This window comes from Theropithecus gelada, chromosome 16 (assembly GCF_003255815.1).
Source record: "Theropithecus gelada isolate Dixy chromosome 16, Tgel_1.0, whole genome shotgun sequence".
Classification (NCBI taxonomy): domain Eukaryota; kingdom Metazoa; phylum Chordata; class Mammalia; order Primates; family Cercopithecidae; genus Theropithecus; species Theropithecus gelada.
This window is the reverse complement of record NC_037684.1, coordinates 55,580,382-55,599,774: the sequence shown is the minus strand read 5'-3', so window position 1 is coordinate 55,599,774 and position 19,393 is coordinate 55,580,382. Positions and strand designations below refer to the sequence as shown.

The 19,393-nt window shown below is 54.1% G+C and overlaps 1 protein-coding gene across 8 annotated transcripts in view; it reads left to right on the top strand.

Annotated features, from left to right (window-relative positions):
* Positions 1-19,393, top strand: part of CSNK1D (casein kinase 1 delta) — a 32,987-nt gene that overhangs the window by 10,981 nt on the left and 2,613 nt on the right. For 2 of the 8 annotated variants that reach the window (XM_025362808.1, XM_025362805.1), the window contains 8 exons: positions 7,531-7,679; positions 8,269-8,497; positions 8,826-8,996; positions 9,560-9,708; positions 11,368-11,539; positions 11,954-12,093; positions 14,906-14,969; positions 16,118-18,296. In XM_025362808.1, coding sequence (XP_025218593.1) covers positions 7,531-7,679; positions 8,269-8,497; positions 8,826-8,996; positions 9,560-9,708; positions 11,368-11,539; positions 11,954-12,093; positions 14,906-14,938 — 1,043 coding nt within the window. In that variant the 3' untranslated portion in view covers positions 14,939-14,969; positions 16,118-18,296. Of the gene's footprint in view, positions 1-7,530; positions 7,680-8,268; positions 8,498-8,825; positions 8,997-9,559; positions 9,709-11,367; positions 12,094-14,905; positions 14,970-16,117; positions 18,297-19,393 lie in introns of those variants that run through there. The other 6 variants (XM_025362807.1, XM_025362804.1, XM_025362803.1 and 3 more) reach the window with 4 other exon arrangements.

Below are 19,393 nucleotides of genomic sequence, written 5' to 3'. Positions count from 1 at the left end.
TCCCCTGTGGCCACTGGCTTGAGAGAGTAAAGAAGCTTGCACCTTCCTGTTCCTGCCCATGCACCTTCCCTAGGATCCTGGAAACCAAACAGGATTTCAGAAATGGATTTTCTCCCATTTGGGCTTCAAGCGCATTGCCATGTCCCTGACCATTCCAAAATGTAGGTCAGGTCATCTGTGTTAAATGCACACATACCTGGTGGATACTGCCAAAGTTTTGTTTGTTTGTTTGTTTGTTTTTTGAGACGCAGTCTCACTCTGTTGCCCAGGCTGGAGTGCAATGGCGGGATCTTGGCCCACTGCAACCTCTGCCTCCTGGGTTCAGGCCATTCTCCTGCCTCAGCCTCTGCAGTAGCTGGGATTACAGGCGTGAGCCACCCCGCCTGGCTAATTTTTGTATTTTTAATACAAAAGTAGAGACAGGGCTTCACCACATTGACTAGGCTGGTTGTGAACTCCTGATCTCAGGCGATCTGCCCACCTCAGCCTCCCAAAGTGCTGGGATTATAGGCGTGAGCCACCACGCCTGTCCAGATACTGTAAAGATCTAAAGATCTGCATTTTAGAAAACAAATGATGTCCAGGAAGGCAAAAGGCCTCATTCTGGTGGTGGTTCTTGAATTCACTTTGAGACAAAACCAGGGAGTTGACAAATAATGGGAAGAAATTGCTTCATCCAGAAACCACCAGATCTTGCCGCCGCCCGTTCTTGTGCAGTGTCTGCTGTGGGTGATGCAGATTGTCCTGTTGTGGGTGGCGCAGATTGTCCCCTTGTGCAGTGTCTGCTGTGGATGGTGCAGATTGTCCTGCTGTCTCTGAAAAAACGGGCAGCAAGCACCTCTCATTGCGGTTTTCCTTCCTTTTACGTGAGAGTCAAGCAGTGGTGCCAGGTTCTGATCTTGCTTACGTCTGCTTGATGGAGGCTGCCTTTCAGGAGAAAGCTCCACGCCGAGTGCATTCTGTTATCTGCAGCTTGGGAAGAGTGAGCATTAAAAACATACCGGTCACTGCCCACAGCAGCCCTGGGCAGTGGGTACTGAGCTCTTCAGCCTCATGTTGCAGATGAGGAAACTGGGTTTAGAAGGCTGTGTAACTTTACGGAGGACAGACTTGAACTTGGGTGTTCTAGCCCCCCAGGCTACTGCTCGAGCAGCTGTCTGCTCCCAGAGAAGGAAATGGCAGCCACCCTATGTGGCCTTCAGCCGTCAGGAATGTGTCCCAGATGCTCCCACCTGTCCCAAATCTGGTTGGGACAGTAGATTCAATACCTGAAATAGTAGAAAGAAACTAAAATTAGCTGTGTTGATAGAAGACTTGGATAGACACCTAGTTTTTATCAAAACCGACTGGACTGGTGAGCAAAACCCAGGGACTGTTGTAGGTGCTCTTTCCGATCCTAACATCCCCCAAAAGCGGCTTTAGGTCACTCCCTCCTTGGGGAACCCCTCAGCAAACGACATTTACTTAGTTCTCAGCTGCTTTTGGTCAAGGCTAAGATGGCAGGCGTGGTTTCTGGGAGGGAGGAGGGAAGTGCTTGTGTAGAACTGGGCCAGTGGGTGAAGGTTCTGTGGTTGAGGGTGGGCGACTGCCTACCATCATCTTTTTATTGTGAAATATCGTACAACTCCAAAGAACGTATGTAACATGTATGGTATCGAGGACATTAAAATCAACAACCAGGACCCTGTCCTGCCCGTCTGAGAGGAACGCTCCTCCCTGTGGAGCCCATTTGCCTGCCATGCCCCATGCCTGTACCAGGCCCTCGCTCACCTGTTTGTAAGTTTTTGTTTCTTTGTCATCCTACAAGAAACTTTCAAAATCCAAATAATGAAATTATCTAGAAACATTTTACAGTTAGATAAATCATTTTAGGGTTGAATTGCTGAAAACTTCATGAAAATTTCTATTTGCATTAATGCTGAGTCCCCACATTTATATTGAAACTTTTCACAGATCAGGGTGGAGCATGTCTTCATGTATCTGGCCTTGTCCCCCCATTTTTTTATCCCCACGCATATATTTAGCTACCTTTGGGCACCATGAGGGAAGAGTGTTGAGGTGACAAATAGCAGCACGAGTGGCTGCTTCCCACCGTGACAGCACCTGGACAGGGCAGCAGGGTGGCCCTGGATGACTGGCACACTTAGGCAGCCTTGGGTCTCTGTTTTCAAACCCATTGGCTTCACTTGTTACTGCAAAAACACCAGTCGCAGTAAGTCCATTGAGCACAAGTGCATTGGGAGCCGAGAGCGTGTTGCTTTTACTGTATTTTATCCATTCTCTAATGCCATGAATGACGGGGTGCATTGTGACAGCTAACAAAAAAGGGGTGATTCTGCTGAGACTTTTGGGGGGCAGGGAGGAAAAAGAAACAGGCCAGGTGTAGTGGCTTACACCTGTAGTCTCAGCTACTTGGGAGGCTGAGGCAGGAGGATGGCTTGAGCTCGGGAGGTTAAGGCTGCAGTGAGCTGTGATGGTGCCACTGCCCTCCAGCCTGGATGACAGCAGGACCCCTGTTTAAAAAAAGAGAGAGAGAAAGAAAGATGGTGTCAGTAAATACACCATCAGTAACACCAGTCAGTACACCATCAATCAGAACGCCGTCACTCACGTCAGTCAGTAAACCATCAGTCATGTCATTCAGTACACCATCAGTCAGTACACCATCAGTCACAGTCAGTACACCATCAGTCAGTACACCATCAGTCACATCAGTCAGTACACCGTCAGTCACATATGTCAGTACACCATCAGTCACATCAGTCAGTACACCAGTCAGTTCACCATCAGTCACGTCAGTACACCATCAGTCAGTACACCATCAGTCACATCAGTACACCATCAGTACACCATCAGTCACATCAGTCAGTACACCAGTCATGTCAGTACGCCATCAGTCACATCAGTACACCATCAGTCAGTACACCATCAGTACACCATCAGTCAGTACACCGTCAGTACACCATCAGTCAGTACGCCATCAGTCACACCAGTCAGTACGCCGTCAGTCACACCAGTCAGTACGCCGTCAGTCACACCAGTCAGTACGCCATCATTACATCAGTCAGTACGCCATCAGTTACATCAGTCAGTACACCATCAGTTCAGATGGATCATGAGTCCATGCCACATACGTCTTTTGAATACATGAAAGTGTTAGTGTTATGCGATGCGGTCTGTATTTTGTAACTTTCTTTGACCCAGAGTATTCCAGAGTATTCCTGAGATTCTTCCCTATCGATTGCAGCTCTAGGTAATTGATTTTCATTGTTTGATCATCTACATAGTTGTATAAAGTAGCTTCCTCTTACTTATTCTGCATTGAGCCCTGGGGAGCTTCTAGCATTTGCTCTTAGGGACAGTGCTTTTGTGCACATCTTGTCCATGTGTCTGGGGCACACGTGCTAGCACCTACGTCTGAAGGTGCAGTGGCTGTTGCTTGGCACGTGCAAATGTCCAGTTCTGCAAGATAACGCAGGCGTCCGCATATTGATGTGTATCGATTTTTCCAAAGTGGTTATGCAGATTTCCATTCCCCCCTGCAGAGCAGCAGAGGTTTGTGTAGCTCACATCATCCTCAGCCTCACAACACTGTTTTCAGCAGGGCAGGGGGTGAAAAAGGCAGGAAAAAACTGCTGTTACTGGCATATTGATGTGATGTCATTTCCTACATAGGGATCTCAACAGATTAGAGAGTTTAGCAAATTTAAGATCAAAATATAAAATCTATTTATTTTGTTAAACCAACAATAATTAGTTACACAATGTAATTTAAAAAGTACTGCTTACAGTAGCAAAAAGGTATCTAGGGATAAATTTTAAGACACATAAGTTCTGTATGCAGAAAATATATAAACTTTATTGAAGGACATTTAAGAAAGATTTGCCTAATTCTCCTCTATGTTCAGAGAAAGGAAGATGCCAGGTGTCAGGTCTCCCAAAGTTGCTCTTAACATTCAGTGACGTTCCTGTCGACATCCAGCCGCTTCTCCTACATGACGAGGTGATTAGAATTCACCGAGAAGAGTGCAAGGCCAGGGTTAATTAAAACACCTGTGAAGAAGAGGGCCATTTGCCCTGCAAACACCAGCACTTACTATAAAGCTGTCACGATGAAACTTTGTGTAGTTCTGGCCACGAGAAGGGCTTAGAAGGAGTGACAGCCTAGAACACTGAGCACACCGGGCCTCTGTGGGTTGTAAGTATTTATCGCTCTCTGTTAAGAGGAGTCCTGAGTGCTTGGAGAAGCAGCTGATTCCAAGGCTGGGGCAGAAAGAAGGAAGGTGAATCTGGAACACGTGGCAGAAAGAAAAGAAGTTCAAAACCGATAGGCATTTGTTGTGAGGGTACAGGAAAAAGCTTGAAAGGTTATCTGTTCCCTAAATTTAGGACAGTGAAAACTTCAAAATGAGTATTAAGAAGAAGGAACTGTGATACATTGGAGTGGAGAAAGAGAATTTGGGAATCCATAATGCTGCATATATATAGAGAGAGAATTCACAAATCCGTAGTAAGGTGGAGTATCTGAAACACCCAAAATCAGAAACTTTATGAAAAGTGCTGACATCTCAAAGGAGGTGTGAATGGGGGCAGTTTGGATTTTCAGATTAGGGATGGTCAGCTGTGGCGCAGAATGCAACTATTCCAAAATCCAAAAGTAGGTATGTATTTGCATGTGTATGTCATATGTTTTCAGGTTTATATATACATTTATATGCAACTGTTCCAGAATCTGAAAGTAGATATGTATTTGCATATATATATATCGTATGTATTCAGGTTTATATATACATCTTTTTAAAATATATATACATATATACAAAAGACCGAAGTCAAACATAAACACACATGTATATGTATATGCCTTATGCCTTTAACTTTTTTTTTTTTTGGTGAGACGGTCTCATTCTGTCACCCAGGCTGGAGTGCAGTGGTGCAGTCACGGCTCACTGCAGTCCTGACTTCTGGGCCTAAGCCATCCTCCCACCTCAGACTCCCGAGAAGCTGGGACTGTAGGCACACAGCACCAAGCCTAGCTAATTTTTAAAATTTTTTTGTAGAGACGAGGGTCTCACTATGTTTCTTTCTGGTTTCAAACTTGGGCATAAGTGATCCTCCCGCTTCCACCTCCATCGTGCTGGGATTATGGGCCTGAGCCTGGCCAGTTAAACTTTTTGTTGTGGAATGCAGTTGAAATCTGTAGTAACGTTTCATGACTTTCTCTGCTGATTTGAACATCCGGGTCCATTTCAGTTGACCTCTGACTCCAGGTTTGTTTTCCACTGTGGATGCCGGACATTGAGAATGTCACGCATGCTGTGCTCTTCCACGTTCTGCAGGCTCCTCCTCAGCTCTCTTCTGGGATGAGGTTGGGTTCCTGGATCTGCTCGGTCTGGCCTTTGTGCTTATGCTCCCAGCAGTGCAGGGGGCAGCCCAGGGCGCCCTCTCGGGGCCCCTTCCCGCCCTCAAGCACGGCTGTTATTGGCTGGTATGGCTGTCAGTCACTGGCCGGGCCGGCGTTGTTGAAACCGCCCTGTCATGTGTGAGGCTGTGTGTTTTGTTTTTTCCCTTAGTTAAGGTGTGAGGGCGAATCAGGCCCCATTACTGTTTTTGCTAGAAGTAGAAGTAACTTTTATACTTTTAAAAGAAAACAATAGCATCTCTTTTTGATGCTGAGGGCAGAAATTATTTTTTAATGTAAGATACTGAAAGCACTCATAAAGCAAAAAGATAGAGGCATTCATATTCATGAAAATTAAGTCTTTTCATCAAGAAACTCCAGAAGAAAATAAAAAACGTGCCATTAACTGAGAGATACTTACCTCACAAAAAGCCTACAATGGTTTAGTATCCGGAATTTATAAAGAACTACTATAAATAGGAAAAAGATACGACGATAGAAAAACTTAGCCAAAAAAAAAATACACACCTTCAGAGGAGAAGAGATACGTATGGCCAGTAAAACGAGCCAGGCGTGGTGGCGCCTGCCTATAGTCCCACCTACTCAGGAGGCTGAGGCAGGAGAATTGCTTGAACCCGGGAGGCGGAGGTTGCCGTGAGCCGAGATGGCGCCCCTGCACTCCAGCCTGGGTGACAGTGAGACCTCGCCTCAAAACAATAAAATAATGAAACAACTTTTTTAATGAAGTAAATTTCCCTAATGGTACCAAAACTTGCTGTAAGACTAAACTAAAAATCTGTCTTGCCATGGAAGGACATAAAAGGTTTATCCAGGCCGTTCATAAGCTGTATGTGTGTAGAGCCATGTGTATAGTTAAGGACCCAGTGCTGTGAAAACATACCAAAAAAACATGTTCTTGTGGATATAAGAAAAAAAATAGGAGTGAAGGGCATATTTTGGGGGTGGTATTTTGAGAAACCCATCTGTTGCTGCAGCATTCGAATTTGACTCTGGCGTGAGGCTGCGGTGCGCGCTCCTGCGTGTTCCTGCACGCGTCTTTACCAGCACGTGTTTCCATCTCTCAGCATCTTCTTGTGGTCGTTGACTTTTCATACGTAAAGTCTTGGGTGAAGTGTCCAGGTCTTTCACCCATTTTTTTCTAAAGTAGATTTTTTTTGTTTTGTTTTCAGACAGGGTTTTGCTCTGTGGCACAGGCTGGAGTGCAGTGGTGCCATCACGGCTCACTGCAGCCTTCATTTCCTGGGCTCAAGTGATCCTCCTGCCTCAGCCTCCCAAGTAGATGGGACCACAGAAGCGTGCCACCACACCCAGCTAATTTCCAAAGTTTTTTTGTAGAGACATAAGGGTCTCCCTATGTTATTCAGGCTGGTCTCGAACTGGAGCTCAAGCAGTCCTCTCGCTCCAGCCTCCCAAAGTGCTAGGATTACAGGCATGAGCCACTGCACCTGGCCCGTGTGTCTTTTTAGTGTTGATTATGCCTTCAGCACTGATACTGTGCAGCCATCTGTAAATTCTTCCTGTTAGATTTATTGTGTCTGTATTCTCACTTCTCTGATTTGTATATTTCAAGCTTGGGTTACTGTGTAAATCCCCAGAAAGTTTTCATTGCTTTTATTTTTCTCTTATCCAGTCAAATACTTCTACCAATATTGTAGTAATTGAACATATTTTCTTCTCTCACCTAACCCATGGTGGCTGCTTTCTCTCCTGAAGCTCCTCCCCTCTCCGGTGTGACGTCTCTGGCGGGCTCTGCTGGTCCTTTCTGCCTGAGCTCTTTCTCTCCTGCATCATGACTGTTTCCTGTGTCTCCCGCCCCCCTGCCCTAGAAGGCGAGAGTCAGGGAGGTGGGGCTTTGATCCCCTCCTCGTCCCCTTTGCAGCTCCTGCCCGCTTGGCCCTCGTCCAACCTCTGCCTCAGGCCACTTGCTAACAGATGGGGCCTAATCTCGAAGATGGGTCCCTGAGGACCGGCGTTGCCGGGGTCTTCTGCCTCCATCACCCCTTCCCCGTTCAGGGTTGTCACCAGGACCCCATGGTGTGCACAGCGCAGACGTAGTGTGGAGCTTAGGCAGGGCCTGGACTGAAACGCTGTCTGATTTCCTCGCCTAGTGGGCATCCCCACCATCAGATGGTGCGGGGCCGAGGGGGACTACAATGTCATGGTGATGGAGCTGCTGGGGCCGAGCCTGGAGGACCTCTTCAACTTCTGCTCCAGGAAATTCAGCCTCAAAACCGTCCTGCTGCTTGCCGACCAAATGGTAAGGACTGTTTCCTGACACTTGGCACACACTTGCCGTCTGATGGAATCAGCCGCTCACTTGTGCTGTTCTCGCCATTATTACGGCTGTTAATTCACAGAGGAAATGGAAATGTGCTAAGCCTTAGCCTTGAGGCTCTGGTGGCTCAGCTGAGTGGCTTGGAGGCCACCCTCTTGGTACCAGCATAGCACGTTTCCATTCAGTGGGCCCCTCCGTCTCTCAGGAACATGCGTGTGATTCCTAAGCACCTCCGTGCAGTTTCTCTGCCAATCCTGGTGTGTAGCCTATGCGGAGAGCAGGGCTGGGAGAGACCGATGTCTAGTGGCGGGTTGTTCCCTCTCTGTTGCCTCACCTCTCTGTTTTGTGGGAGCTGAAGGCAAAGCGCCTAGGCCCGTGGAGGGTGGAGGGTTGCTGAAGGCACCTGGGGGAACAATTTGGTCAGTTCGGCGTCCCCCTCACTAATGGTTAAACTACCCTGCCGTGGCTGAGGGGCAGGAACAACGCAGCCACTGGCACAGCGTCCTGCAGTTGAGCTGTCCCTCCCCGAGACTGCCCTGGGCTGCCATCTCGCGCCTTGCTCTGCTCGCAGATCAGTCGCATTGAATACATTCATTCAAAGAACTTCATCCACCGGGATGTGAAGCCAGACAACTTCCTTATGGGCCTGGGGAAGAAGGGCAACTTGGTGTACATCATCGACTTCGGGCTGGCCAAGAAGTACCGGGACGCACGCACCCACCAGCACATCCCCTATCGCGAGAACAAGAACCTCACAGGGACGGCGCGGTACGCCTCCATCAACACGCACCTTGGAATTGGTGAGCCCCTGGGCATGGGTCACTGACCTAGGGTGCCTTTGGGCATGTCCATGCCTCAACCCAGGGAGAGGCCAGCCTCTTGGGGAGCTGGGGGTGCGAGTGTGTCCTCAGACCTCTGCAGCAGACAGTCTGGCTCATGACTGCCAGGTGTATGGGGGCAGGCGGATGCTGGGATGTTTCTGAGTCACCTGTGATGTGTTCGGGAATTTCCTTAGTATATGCATAAGGGGCAGCTCTGGGTGAGAGTGATCCGGGCGTGCGTGTCTGAGGCTCGTCTCCACTGGAAGTGCCAGCCAGGTCTCTTCACGCCTTTCCCTTTTGTTTTCAGAACAATCCCGAAGAGATGACTTGGAGTCTCTGGGCTACGTGCTAATGTACTTCAACCTGGGCTCTCTCCCCTGGCAGGGGCTGAAGGCCGCCACCAAGAGACAGAAATACGAAAGGATTAGCGAGAAGAAAATGTCCACCCCCATTGAAGTGTTGTGTAAAGGCTACCCTTGTAAGTCTTTGGAGGCCTCTTCTCAGTGGAGCTGTTCATGGGGGTTGCACGTGCGTCGGGCCCACCTCGGGTGTGCTGAGACGGCTCAGCCTGGGTTTTGTCAGAAGAGTTGCTCCCCTTCCAAAGGGGTGGTGGCAGAACGAGGGGTGCTTTTGTGTATGGTGGTAATAGCCTGCCCTCTTGTTCATCTTGACTTACTTGCCAAGTGCCCATCAGTGTGGAGAGCACTTGGAGGCCCTGGAGAGATGGCAGGTGAGGCAGGCCTGAGCCTTGGGGTCCTAAGTGGCTGGAAAGGGATGGATGGGCAGTGGTGGGGCCTGCCTCTCTCCGCATTTGTAGGACTGCTCCAGGATACATACCTCAGATGAAACGAAATTGTGCTTTATGATTTGAATTTTTTTAAAAGCTTTCTTAAGGCCTAGAGTCTTAGAAATCTGCCAGGTGTTTTGCATCTGTCCTTCTCCCCTTGAGTGTGCAGCAGCAGGAGGTAGACAGCGACGCTGGCAGACACCTCGAGTCGCAGTTGGGTTTCACGAGTTAGCTTTGAGTTTCTTGTTTTGCAGCCGAATTTGCCACATACCTGAATTTCTGCCGTTCCTTGCGTTTTGACGACAAGCCTGACTACTCGTACCTGAGGCAGCTTTTCCGGAATCTGTTCCATCGCCAGGGCTTCTCCTACGACTACGTGTTCGACTGGAACATGCTGAAATTTGTAAGTTGCGCTGCCAGCACGTTCGCTCAGTGTGGTGTGCAGGGGATGCCTTGTCAGCGAGAGGCCGGTGACCGTCTTGTTGAGGGGCTGTACCATATAGGGAGTGTCTCTGGTGGTGAAGGGCGAGTGTGTAGTGGGCAGGACTTGGACTGAGTGGGTGTCTGCCTGCCAGAAAGGGGTGCCAAGAAGTAAGACACCATTAGGGAACGCAGAGGGGTCCGTGGAATTCCCGGGTGTGGACAGCAGGAGGCCCCATCCCTCCCTGTCACCAAGTGGAGCTAGGGCCCAGAGCATGCCCTGGGGGCAGAGGGTGGGGGCTGGGGGTGTGCATTCCCATTCACTGTGCCAGATGGTCGTGGTGCCCACGAGATGAGTGGGGTTGGGGCCTGGTGAGGTGCTGCCCGTCCAGCCTGACTGACCCTGTTGTGAGCTGGTTTTGCCTGTGGCTTTCTTGATGCGGGTGTGAGCATGCCCTGGAGCCTCTAAAACGCAGCCCAGCCCTGGGTCCATGTCTGAGCCGAATTACTATTCCGACACCGCTGCCAGAATTGAAGCTCCTGTGGAACTGCTGTGTTCTTTCATTAAAAACTTGCTGTTAAGTTGTCAGTTTTAAATAGAAGTTGGAGTCTTTCCAGGCAACAGTCTGATGGAGGAGCAGAACTGCCTCTTGGGAGGGTACAAAAACGGCAGCCTTGTCCGATAGTCGTGCAGGGGCCAGGGAGGGGCAGGGGTGCCCTGGACCCGGCCTTGGCGCCTCCAGGTGCTGGGAGGGGTGCACTCTGCAGAGCTGATGGGTCCCTCTGCCGAGGCTCTGCTGCCTCGGGAGGTGGCAGAGTGATACCCTCCTGCGGTGTTTCGGGAGGCGGCAGAGCGAACCTCCTGCGTGGTGGAGTCACCTGGCCCTCAGAGCAGGCTGGGCCAGTGTTTTCTGTAAATGGCAGCCTGAGGAGTCTGGGCGGTGCTGGCTGAATGGTGCTGCAGCTGCAGGCGTGTGTCCTACTGTGTGTTGCCTGGTGGACGTGGCTGTGTGCAGTGAGCTGTACTTGCAGGAAGAGGTGGCACCTGGGTTTGGCCCTGGCTGTAGTTTTCAGGCCCCTGCCACACAGCATTGGCAGTTAGAATCTGCTCTTTCATAAGCTGCTGTCTCGGCTTAGAATCTGCCAGCCGCCCCGCCACACCTGCACAGGCTGTCACAGGCCGCAGGGTCTGGACCCTGAGTGAACTCCTCGTCCGAGCAAACGCTCTCATCCCCACCCTGCTTTCGTCCCCAGCTGTCACCATTTGGGGCCTGTCTCTGACCTCCGATGGTTCCTGTGTCTCTCCTCTCCCTGCGCGTGTCAGTGAGCATGTTCACAGAGAAGCAGGGGGCCAGCTGTTGCCCATTTTGAAGTTTAAGGAAGTTTTGAGCCCACAGGGAAATGACATACGAGTGGAGTTTTTTTGATTGTTGGGGGAGCTGAGAGGCCTGACTCTGACCCCTTGTGAGGATCACGCTGGCGTCCCGTGGGGAGAAACGCATGGCCTGTGGGCGGCTTCGCAGGCGGTCTTGTCCCAGTGCCGTTTGGTAGGGATTTTCTCACGTGGCCGGGGCAGCCTAGGACCTAGGGTTGCTTTCTGTCAAACCTGGTTCCACTCCAGCCTCATCTCCTGCCTCCTCAGGGTGCCAGCCGGGCCGCCGATGACGCCGAGCGGGAGCGCAGGGACCGAGAGGAGCGGCTGAGACACTCACGGAACCCGGCTACCCGCGGCCTCCCTTCCACAGCCTCCGGCCGCCTGCGGGGGACGCAGGAAGTGGCTCCCGCCACACCCCTCACCCCTACCTCACACACGGGTGAGTGCCCCCCCACCAGCGCTCTGGAGCAGCTCTGGGGTGACTTCCTGTGTCCCGGGGTTGGTGGGGAGAGTACACTTGGTGGTGGATGCTGTAAGTGCCCCGTGTCAGGCGATGCTCGCTCCTGCGGGTGGATGAGCCAGGCTGCCCGGGTGCCTTTAGAAATGAGGGCACCTGCTGGTGTGCGTGATTCCTCCCACATCTCACGTTCCTCCCCTATGAGCCCCTTGGCCTCGCTCCCATGTCCCTTTGTGTCCCTCCGGCCGGATCTGAATGTTGGTGGCCATCGGCTGCTGCCAGCTCCTGACTGTCCAGTCAGCCCGGGGTCCTCTCTGGCCACAGCCTCTCACAGGAAGCCCCAAGCAAGAGGCAGCAGACAGGGGCGACCCACTCCGTTTCTCTCCCTGTCCTCAGCTAACACCTCCCCCCGGCCCGTCTCCGGCATGGAGAGAGAGCGGAAAGTGAGTATGCGGTTGCACCGCGGGGCCCCCGTCAACATCTCCTCGTCTGACCTCACGGGCCGACAAGATACCTCTCGCATGTCCACCTCACAGGTAGGTGCAGAGCTCTTGGGCGGGCGCTGGGCCTTGGGCTACCCCGTCTGAGTCAAGAGCGGGCTGTGGTTTTTCCAGGGCTTCTTTCCTTCTTTCCTTTCTTCCCCTCATTTTTGAGAGTTTTTAATCTTGCCAGGGTGTGGTGTCCTGGTTGCAGATGAGGCTTCTCGGGAGGGCCTGGGAGACAAGCTGGGCCGTCACGGGGCTTGTCTCCTGGTCGCAGGTGGCCAGTCTCAGGTTCAGGTGCCCGAGGCCAGCAAACCGTGGGGGCTTTCTCCTGCTGTTCGAGTGCCCGCTGCCTGCAGCTGTCCCCAGACAGCCAACACCACGCGCCCGCTTGCGTCCCTTTGTGGGTGCCCCTGGCCCAAGGGAACCTTCCTCATTCTTCCTCATTCTTGCTGCTGGCCAGGGATGGAGGCCCGTAGGGACCTCCACGGGCTCCCCGCGCGACCCTCCCTGGTGGCGTGCCCTGCGACAAGGCTTTCCTTCTTTTGACGGCCTCGCCTGTCTTCCCTCGGACGAGAAGTACCCTGTTGCACAGCCGGGGCCTGGCCACGCCCGCCTCCTCTTCAGCATCCTGCAGCAGCCTGTCCTCTCCTTGCTCTGGCTTCTGTTGTCTTCTGCGTTTGCTAACGTGCTCTTTGAACCAGAACAGCTTTCTCCATATGGATCCATCGTATTTCTTCAGATAGTTTTCTGGGTTGTTCGCCAGCAGGGACAGGGTTAGTGGGGCAGGGCCGTGTTTCACCAGCAGGCATCCTGGGGGGTGCCCAGATCCCCCACGGGTCTTCCGGATGAGCAGGAACTCGGGTCAGAAGCGCCCTGGAGCCTGGCTCTGGGCTTGTGGGGAGGTGTCTTTTGGGGTCACAGGATGGAGCCAGGCCTGCTGCCGCGAGCGGGGCTGGGTGTAGCTGGCTAGCCAGGAACATGCCGGAGTGGGGAGCACTCAACCACCTGCCGTCTTTTAATAAAGTGATTGGGGTCACTGCATATTTCTAACTCACTAATGATATCACTAGAAGTGGATTTCTTGTATGATAACTTCCTCCCAAAGAGACCAAAGATGCAGGATTTTGACTTCGTGGTTATTTGAATTGGGTTCAAGGGGTCTGGGCTGCATCACGAGAGTGGGTCCCTTACCTGCGCACAGCCCTGCTCTCCCCTCCAGACACAGAGAGGGTTTAACTGGCTTCTTTCCAGGAGCCTGGCACTTGCGCATCAGTTACCGTGAGCAGGTCCCAGGAGGGTCTGCCCGTGCCCTCGTGTCGTCTTGACGCACGGCTGGCTCTGTAGCCCTGAACCATGGCGCAGGAGCCGAGAGTGCTCCCCTTGCTGGGCGCTGGCTGGACCTGGGCCGCCTTGCTGCAGCGCTTGGCCAGCAAAGACTAGGGAAGGGGCCTAAGTGTTTTCTGTTTGTTTTAAAGAAAGTGAAGTGTTTAGTGGTTTGGGATCTTCGAGGGCAGTGAAGCCATCCTGAGCGGGCTGAGCAGCCACGGCCTGAGTCCAGCTGCCTCTTCTCGGAACACAGCCCTGGTGGTACCTGGGTGTGGCCATCATAGCCACGAGCCCCCGAGGTGGCCGTGAGCAGTGCCTGCTTCCGTGGTGAGCTATGGCAGGAACCCACGGCTGGCTCTTAGGCCCTTGTTTTCCATGTGAGGAAATATAATGTGGACTCTTAGCAGGGAGGAGTCTCCAGAGAGAGCTGGTTTGGGGGTGTGTTCTTTCTGAAAGAAGCATCTTGGCCTCTGCTCCTGGATACCCTGGGGGGCCTTCTTGAGAGGCATGTTGAGGGCTCCCCACCTCCAGGGCCGGCCCCTCCGTCACCATCTCACGGGAAGGCTTTGGCTGTGTTCCCTTCCTGCCAGACTCTGCCAGCACTGGCACGGGTGGTGGCTGTGACCGGCGGCCCCCCGTTTTGAATCTCAAGGGGGGTACAGGAGGCTCGAGTGCTCTGAGCGCCTCACCTGCTTGCTCAGGTGAGCTGGAGAGACAGTCACCACGGGCGGTGACTCATCCCCGGCCAGTCTTCCTCCTCGGGCCGTTGCTCTTCCCGGTTCTTTCTGCTCCTCTCAGGAGTCCTTGCGCCCCATGGAGATGGGAGGAGGCAGCAGGAAGGTCTCCCAGGGCTTGCTGGCCATGGCTGGGTGTGGATGGGTGGAGGACCACATGGCAGCCCTGCCTGCAGGTCACAGAGACCCCCATAGTTGTAGGACCCCGCCCCAGCCTGGACTCCACCTGGGTCTGTTCCGTCTTCACCCCCTCTTCTCGGGCTGTTGGTGTTCGGCCAGGGCTCTTTGGCCACGGTAGCCTGGGCCCTAAAGGCCATCTAGTTGCTGAGTCTGTTTGGGGTTACTTTGTGAGAAGAAGGCCTCGTCACTTCAACAGTTGATGACTCGCTTTGATCAACCCCTGTCCAGGACTAGGCCTAAGCCCTGTTGTCATAGCGGCAAGGACGTGCGTCTCCGCTGCCTGCAGGCTGCGCCCTGAGACCCAGTTGTGGGGCTGCCCAGTACCTGCCATCTCGCTGGGAGTCAGGTTTCCTTAGTGCTTGAGAAGACTCAGGAGGGCCTGTCCCGTGCCCTCATTGGCCTTAAGAGCAAGTGATTCCAGAAGAGGAGTGGGCGCCACTCCTATCCAGAGGCCCGTCCTGAGAGGCAAGTGAGGCTGTGCGCCGTGCCTGGGCTCACCCAGGCGGCATCCGTCGGTCTGTGGACCTGGTTGAGGCAAGGACGCCCATCTGGACATGGGGCCGACACAGGTAGTCAGGGGGCCGGCGGGACGCTTACCAACAGCTGTCTTTTCCCCACCTCAGAATAGCATTCCTTTCGAACACCACGGCAAGTAGCTGCTCGTCTCCCATCGGAAGGCAGCACTGGGTGAGTGTGCGCGCGGCGGGCGCCAGGCAGCAGTGCCAAGTGGGTGGGAGCCACCATGCCCCGCCCGTGGGAGCTTGCAGGTGGGCTGGGCTTGCATGCCAGGTGCTGGAGGTAGAGTGAGGCTTCTTCTGCTCTGTTCTTCTTGGGTGCAGAGCGGCGGCAGTCCGCTGCCCAGTCTTGGGGGGAGGCTGTCCACAGAGAGCCTTGGAACAGAGTGAGCCCAGGAAACCATCCTGTTGGCCTGTGGCCTCCCCGTGACTGCGTTCTGTGTGCCATTGCTCCCCTCCTGTCCTGGGCGCCCACCCGTGGGGCAGGAGCGGCAAGGCGGGTGCCCTGAGCACTTGAGTTGCCTTGTCTAGGGTGGGCCGTGCCTGGAGGGCGTCTGTGTCCTGCTCAGCTGAGTGGCTCCACGCTTGTGTTGGGGGCTCCTAAGCTCTTGCCGCGCCACACTCCTGGCGGTCTCTGCCATGCCGGCTTTTCTAGTCGCCTCTCTCTTCCTGTCTCATTTATCTCTGTCCTTGTTTTGTGTTTCTTTTCACACTTGGTCTCTGCCCAGCCGTCTTGTCCACGCAGCTTCGTCTGTATTAACTCCTCCAGCTGCAGCCCACTCACTCCCCGCCGTCGGTGCATGGCCGGCGTCCACGCTGTGCTCCCTCCTTGGCGGCCACGCGCGCTCGGCAGCTCCTTCCAGCAGGGGCTTGCGCTTCTGTCGGGTCCGTGCCGCTGGGAGACCTGCTGCAGTTTTCACACTGTGCACACTCTGGAAATGTGTTGACAGAACTGCTTTTCACGTCTTCCCCGAGAGGGGTACCCGTTTTCAAACACCAGGTTCCTTTCCAGGAAGGGAGGCAGGAGCACCCATCTCCGCTCCACTCTGATCCTCCGACCGTGCCGAGCTCGGCTCTGCGGGCACCTTGCTTGCATGCCTCTTCCTCCTTCCCGTCTTCCTGTCACTCGTTCTGCTGAGCACGTGTCCCGGCCACAGAGGCCCCTGTGCGTGGCGAGGGACGCAGGCGTCTAGACTGGGGCTAGGCAGTGGCAGTGCGTCCCCTCCCTGCCCAGCACCGTCACCGTGGTATCTGTGCCCGGGTGCCTGACCAGCTCCCCCAGCCCCATGCTGACCTTCTCCTGTGCTTTGGCTCCGACAGATTCCTGGTCGGGTGGCTTCCAGTGGTCTTCAGTCTGTCGTGCACCGATGAGAACTCTCCTTATTGCTGTGAAGGGCAGACAATGCATGGCTGATCTACTCTGTTACCAATGGCTTTACTAGTGACGCGTCCCCCGGTCTAGGATCGAAATGTTAACACCGGGAGCTCTCCAGGCCACTCACCCAGCGACGCTCATGGGGGAAACAGACTAAACGGACAGACTCCAAGAGCTGCCACCGCTGGGGCTGCACTGCGGCCCTCCACGTGAACTCGGTTGTAACGGGGCTGGGAAGAAAAGCAGAGAGAGAATTGCAGAGAGTCAGACTCCCTTTCCAGGGCCTCAGCTCCCTCCAGTGGTGGCCGCCCTGTACTCCCTGACGATTCCACTGTAACTACCAATCTTCTACTTGGTTAAGACAGTTTTGTATCATTTTGCTAAAAATTACTGGCTTAAATCTGTGTAAAGAAAATCTGTCTTTTTATTGTTTCTTTCTTGTCTGTTTTTGCGGTCTTACAAAAAAATGTTGACTCTAAGGAATTCTGAGACAGGCTGGATTGGAGTTTGTGTATGAGGTGGAGTCGGGCAGGGAGAGGGTGCAGGCAGATCTCAAGGGTGTGTGTTGTGTGTGTTTTGCAGTGTTTTGTTGTCCACTTTGGAGAGGAGATTTCTCAGCAGAAGTCTGTGGTGTGTGTGCGTGCCTGTGTGTGGTGGGACCTCTTCAACCTGATTTTGGCGTCTCACCCTCCCTCCTCCTGTAATTGAAATGCCTGCTGTCGGGAACTCTTGAGGCCCTTGGAGAGCAGTTAGGGACCCGCAGGCTGCCGCGGAGCAGGGGTGCGCGGTGGGTGTTACCAGGCAAAGCGCTGTGCTCTTCTTCCCCAGGAGGTGGGCAGGCAGCTGAGAACCTGGAAGCAGAGGCTTTGAGACCCTAGCAGGACAATTGGGAGTCCCAGGATTAAAGGTGGAAGATGTGTTTCTGGTCCCTTGGGAGAGGATTGTGAACCGAGAGGTGTGTGGTTACTGCAGTGTTTGTTGCCTTTGCTGCCTTTGCACTCGGTACGTTTTCTCAACACTCAGTGCTCCTGGGCAGATTGGCAGTCGATCTGTGTGAATGCCCGTGCTCAAAACCAGGAGCAGGGCTGTCCTTGCCAGGTGCCAAGACTAGCTCAGAAAAGCCGGCAGGCCAGAAGGACCCACCCCGAGGTGCCAAGGAGCAGGTGACTCTCCCAACCTGACCCAGAACCTTCACGCCCAGGAAGTAGGGTCTGCGCTCTGTGACCTTCTGTTGGGCGCGTGTCTCTTGGTCAGAAGTGAAGCAGCGTGCGTGGCGCCGAGTCCCACCAGAAGGCAGGTGGCCTCCGTGAGCTGGTGCTGCCCCAGGCTCCACGCTGCTGTGCCCTGAGGTTCCCAGGATGCCTTCTCGCCTCTCACTCCGCAGCAGTTGGCCAGTAGCCAGTGGCCGTGTGCTCCCACCCCCGATGCGCAGTGCAGTCTGTGGTCGTGGGCACTTCTCCTGGACCCCATCACGATGGACAATGTTCCCTTTGGACTCTAGGACCCTGAAGGTGTGCACCTGGGTTCTTCCCTCCCCTCCCCAGAGATGCCCGGACACCGTAACTGGCTGGCGTCCTGGAACACAGTCGTTCACCCTCCCGGCTGGCTGGCTGGCTGGCTGAGCCCATGGGTGCTTTCTGAATCCTAGGCTGGTTACTGTGTAAGCATTTTGGAGTGTGGGGCCTTGAGCGGGTGGGAGCTGTGTGTCGAAGTACAGAGGGAGGTCGGGGTGGGTCAGAGCCAAGTTAGAGATTTTCTTTGTTGCCAGACGCCTTCCTGAAGGTGGACGTCCCCGACCCGGAGAGACGTTGCGGCTGTGGCCTGAAGTGGCGCAAGCTGGCTTTGTAAATACCCGTGGTCCTGATGTAGCGCCAGAACGTTTGTGGCGAGGCAGCTCTGCGCCCGGGTTCCAGCCTGAGCCTTGCCGGGTTGCGTCTTCGGAGTGTGCTTGTGACAGTCCTTGCCCAGTATCTAGTCCCCGTCGCCCCGTGCAGGAAACGTAGGTAGGACGTTGTGTCAGCTGTGCACTGGCGGCCAGTCTCCAAGCTGTGCGTTTGTATCGCCACTGTATTTGTGTACTTTAACAATTGTGTAAATAATAAATTCATAATGACTTCTACCTTTTTTCCCTCCCCTTTCCATGTGGTCTTTATTTCATCAGCTGGAGTTTTCGATGCATTGAGGTGAACTATGTGAAAATACTTTTTTGAGACGACTGTTTGTTCTTTCTCAGCCTGTGGGTGTTTGGGAGCTGGCAGAGCAGGAGGAGAGCTGTGCCCTGGGCCTCCTGCCAGGCAGGGAGGGGTGGTGACTGCTCCTCGCCGTGCTGCCCCCTTGGGCTCTGGTGTGCACACGGAAGTCCACTCATGTTCTGTGTGATGGTTCTGGAGAGCCTCTGCCCTCTGAGGTGGCGCCGGCAGCGGCACTCCAGCCGCCTGGGGTGAGCACGTGTCCATTCCCACTGCCATAGGGCTGCAGTGCTCAGGGCTTCCCCTGTCACTTGAGCTGTTGAAGCCCAGGAGCTGCCCCGATGGCCCTGCACAGGAACAAGGATGCGGTTCCTCTCTGCCCGCCTCGGAGCACACAGCAGTGGCCCCTATCCAAGGCCTTCGGGGGCTGTCGGGCTGCCGGAGCAGGGAGGTCCGCACCTACTCCTGACCTGTGCTCGTGTGTGGGTGAGCTCAGCCAGGCTAGGCCGCCTCCCCTCCAGCTCCCCTCCCGCCCCTACCTCCACCCCACACTCTCCACTCCAGGCCACTCCTTTGGTCCTTGGCCACAGCCACACCAGCAGGGTCACACTGCCTAAGATGAGGATATTTTGGTTTGTAGTGAAAGCATAAAGACTTCGGGTCAGTTGCGTGGAGGTTGCTCGAACTAAGAATGGTGTAGCTTTCTGAGCCCCACGTGGGTGTGTGCTGAGGGGGTTCCGGGGCTGTCCCGCCGACTCTGCCTGTGACGCACTCCGCCCTGACCCTGGGGAGGCCTGTGGCCTGGAGCTCTGCCAGCCCGTCCTGCGCAGACTTTGCCGTCTCCCAGGGCCTTCCCCGTCTCCAGGCCGCCTCACATGGTTCCCTCCTGCTGCCCCAGACTGAGACGGTGTGTGGGGCCTCACTGTGGCCGTGGGTGAGGCTCAGCCCCTGCCCTGTTCACCGGCCCCAACCGGAAAATGGCAAGACCCAAGTTCCAGCTCCTGCCTGACCTTCCCCAGGCCCGCAGCCTCC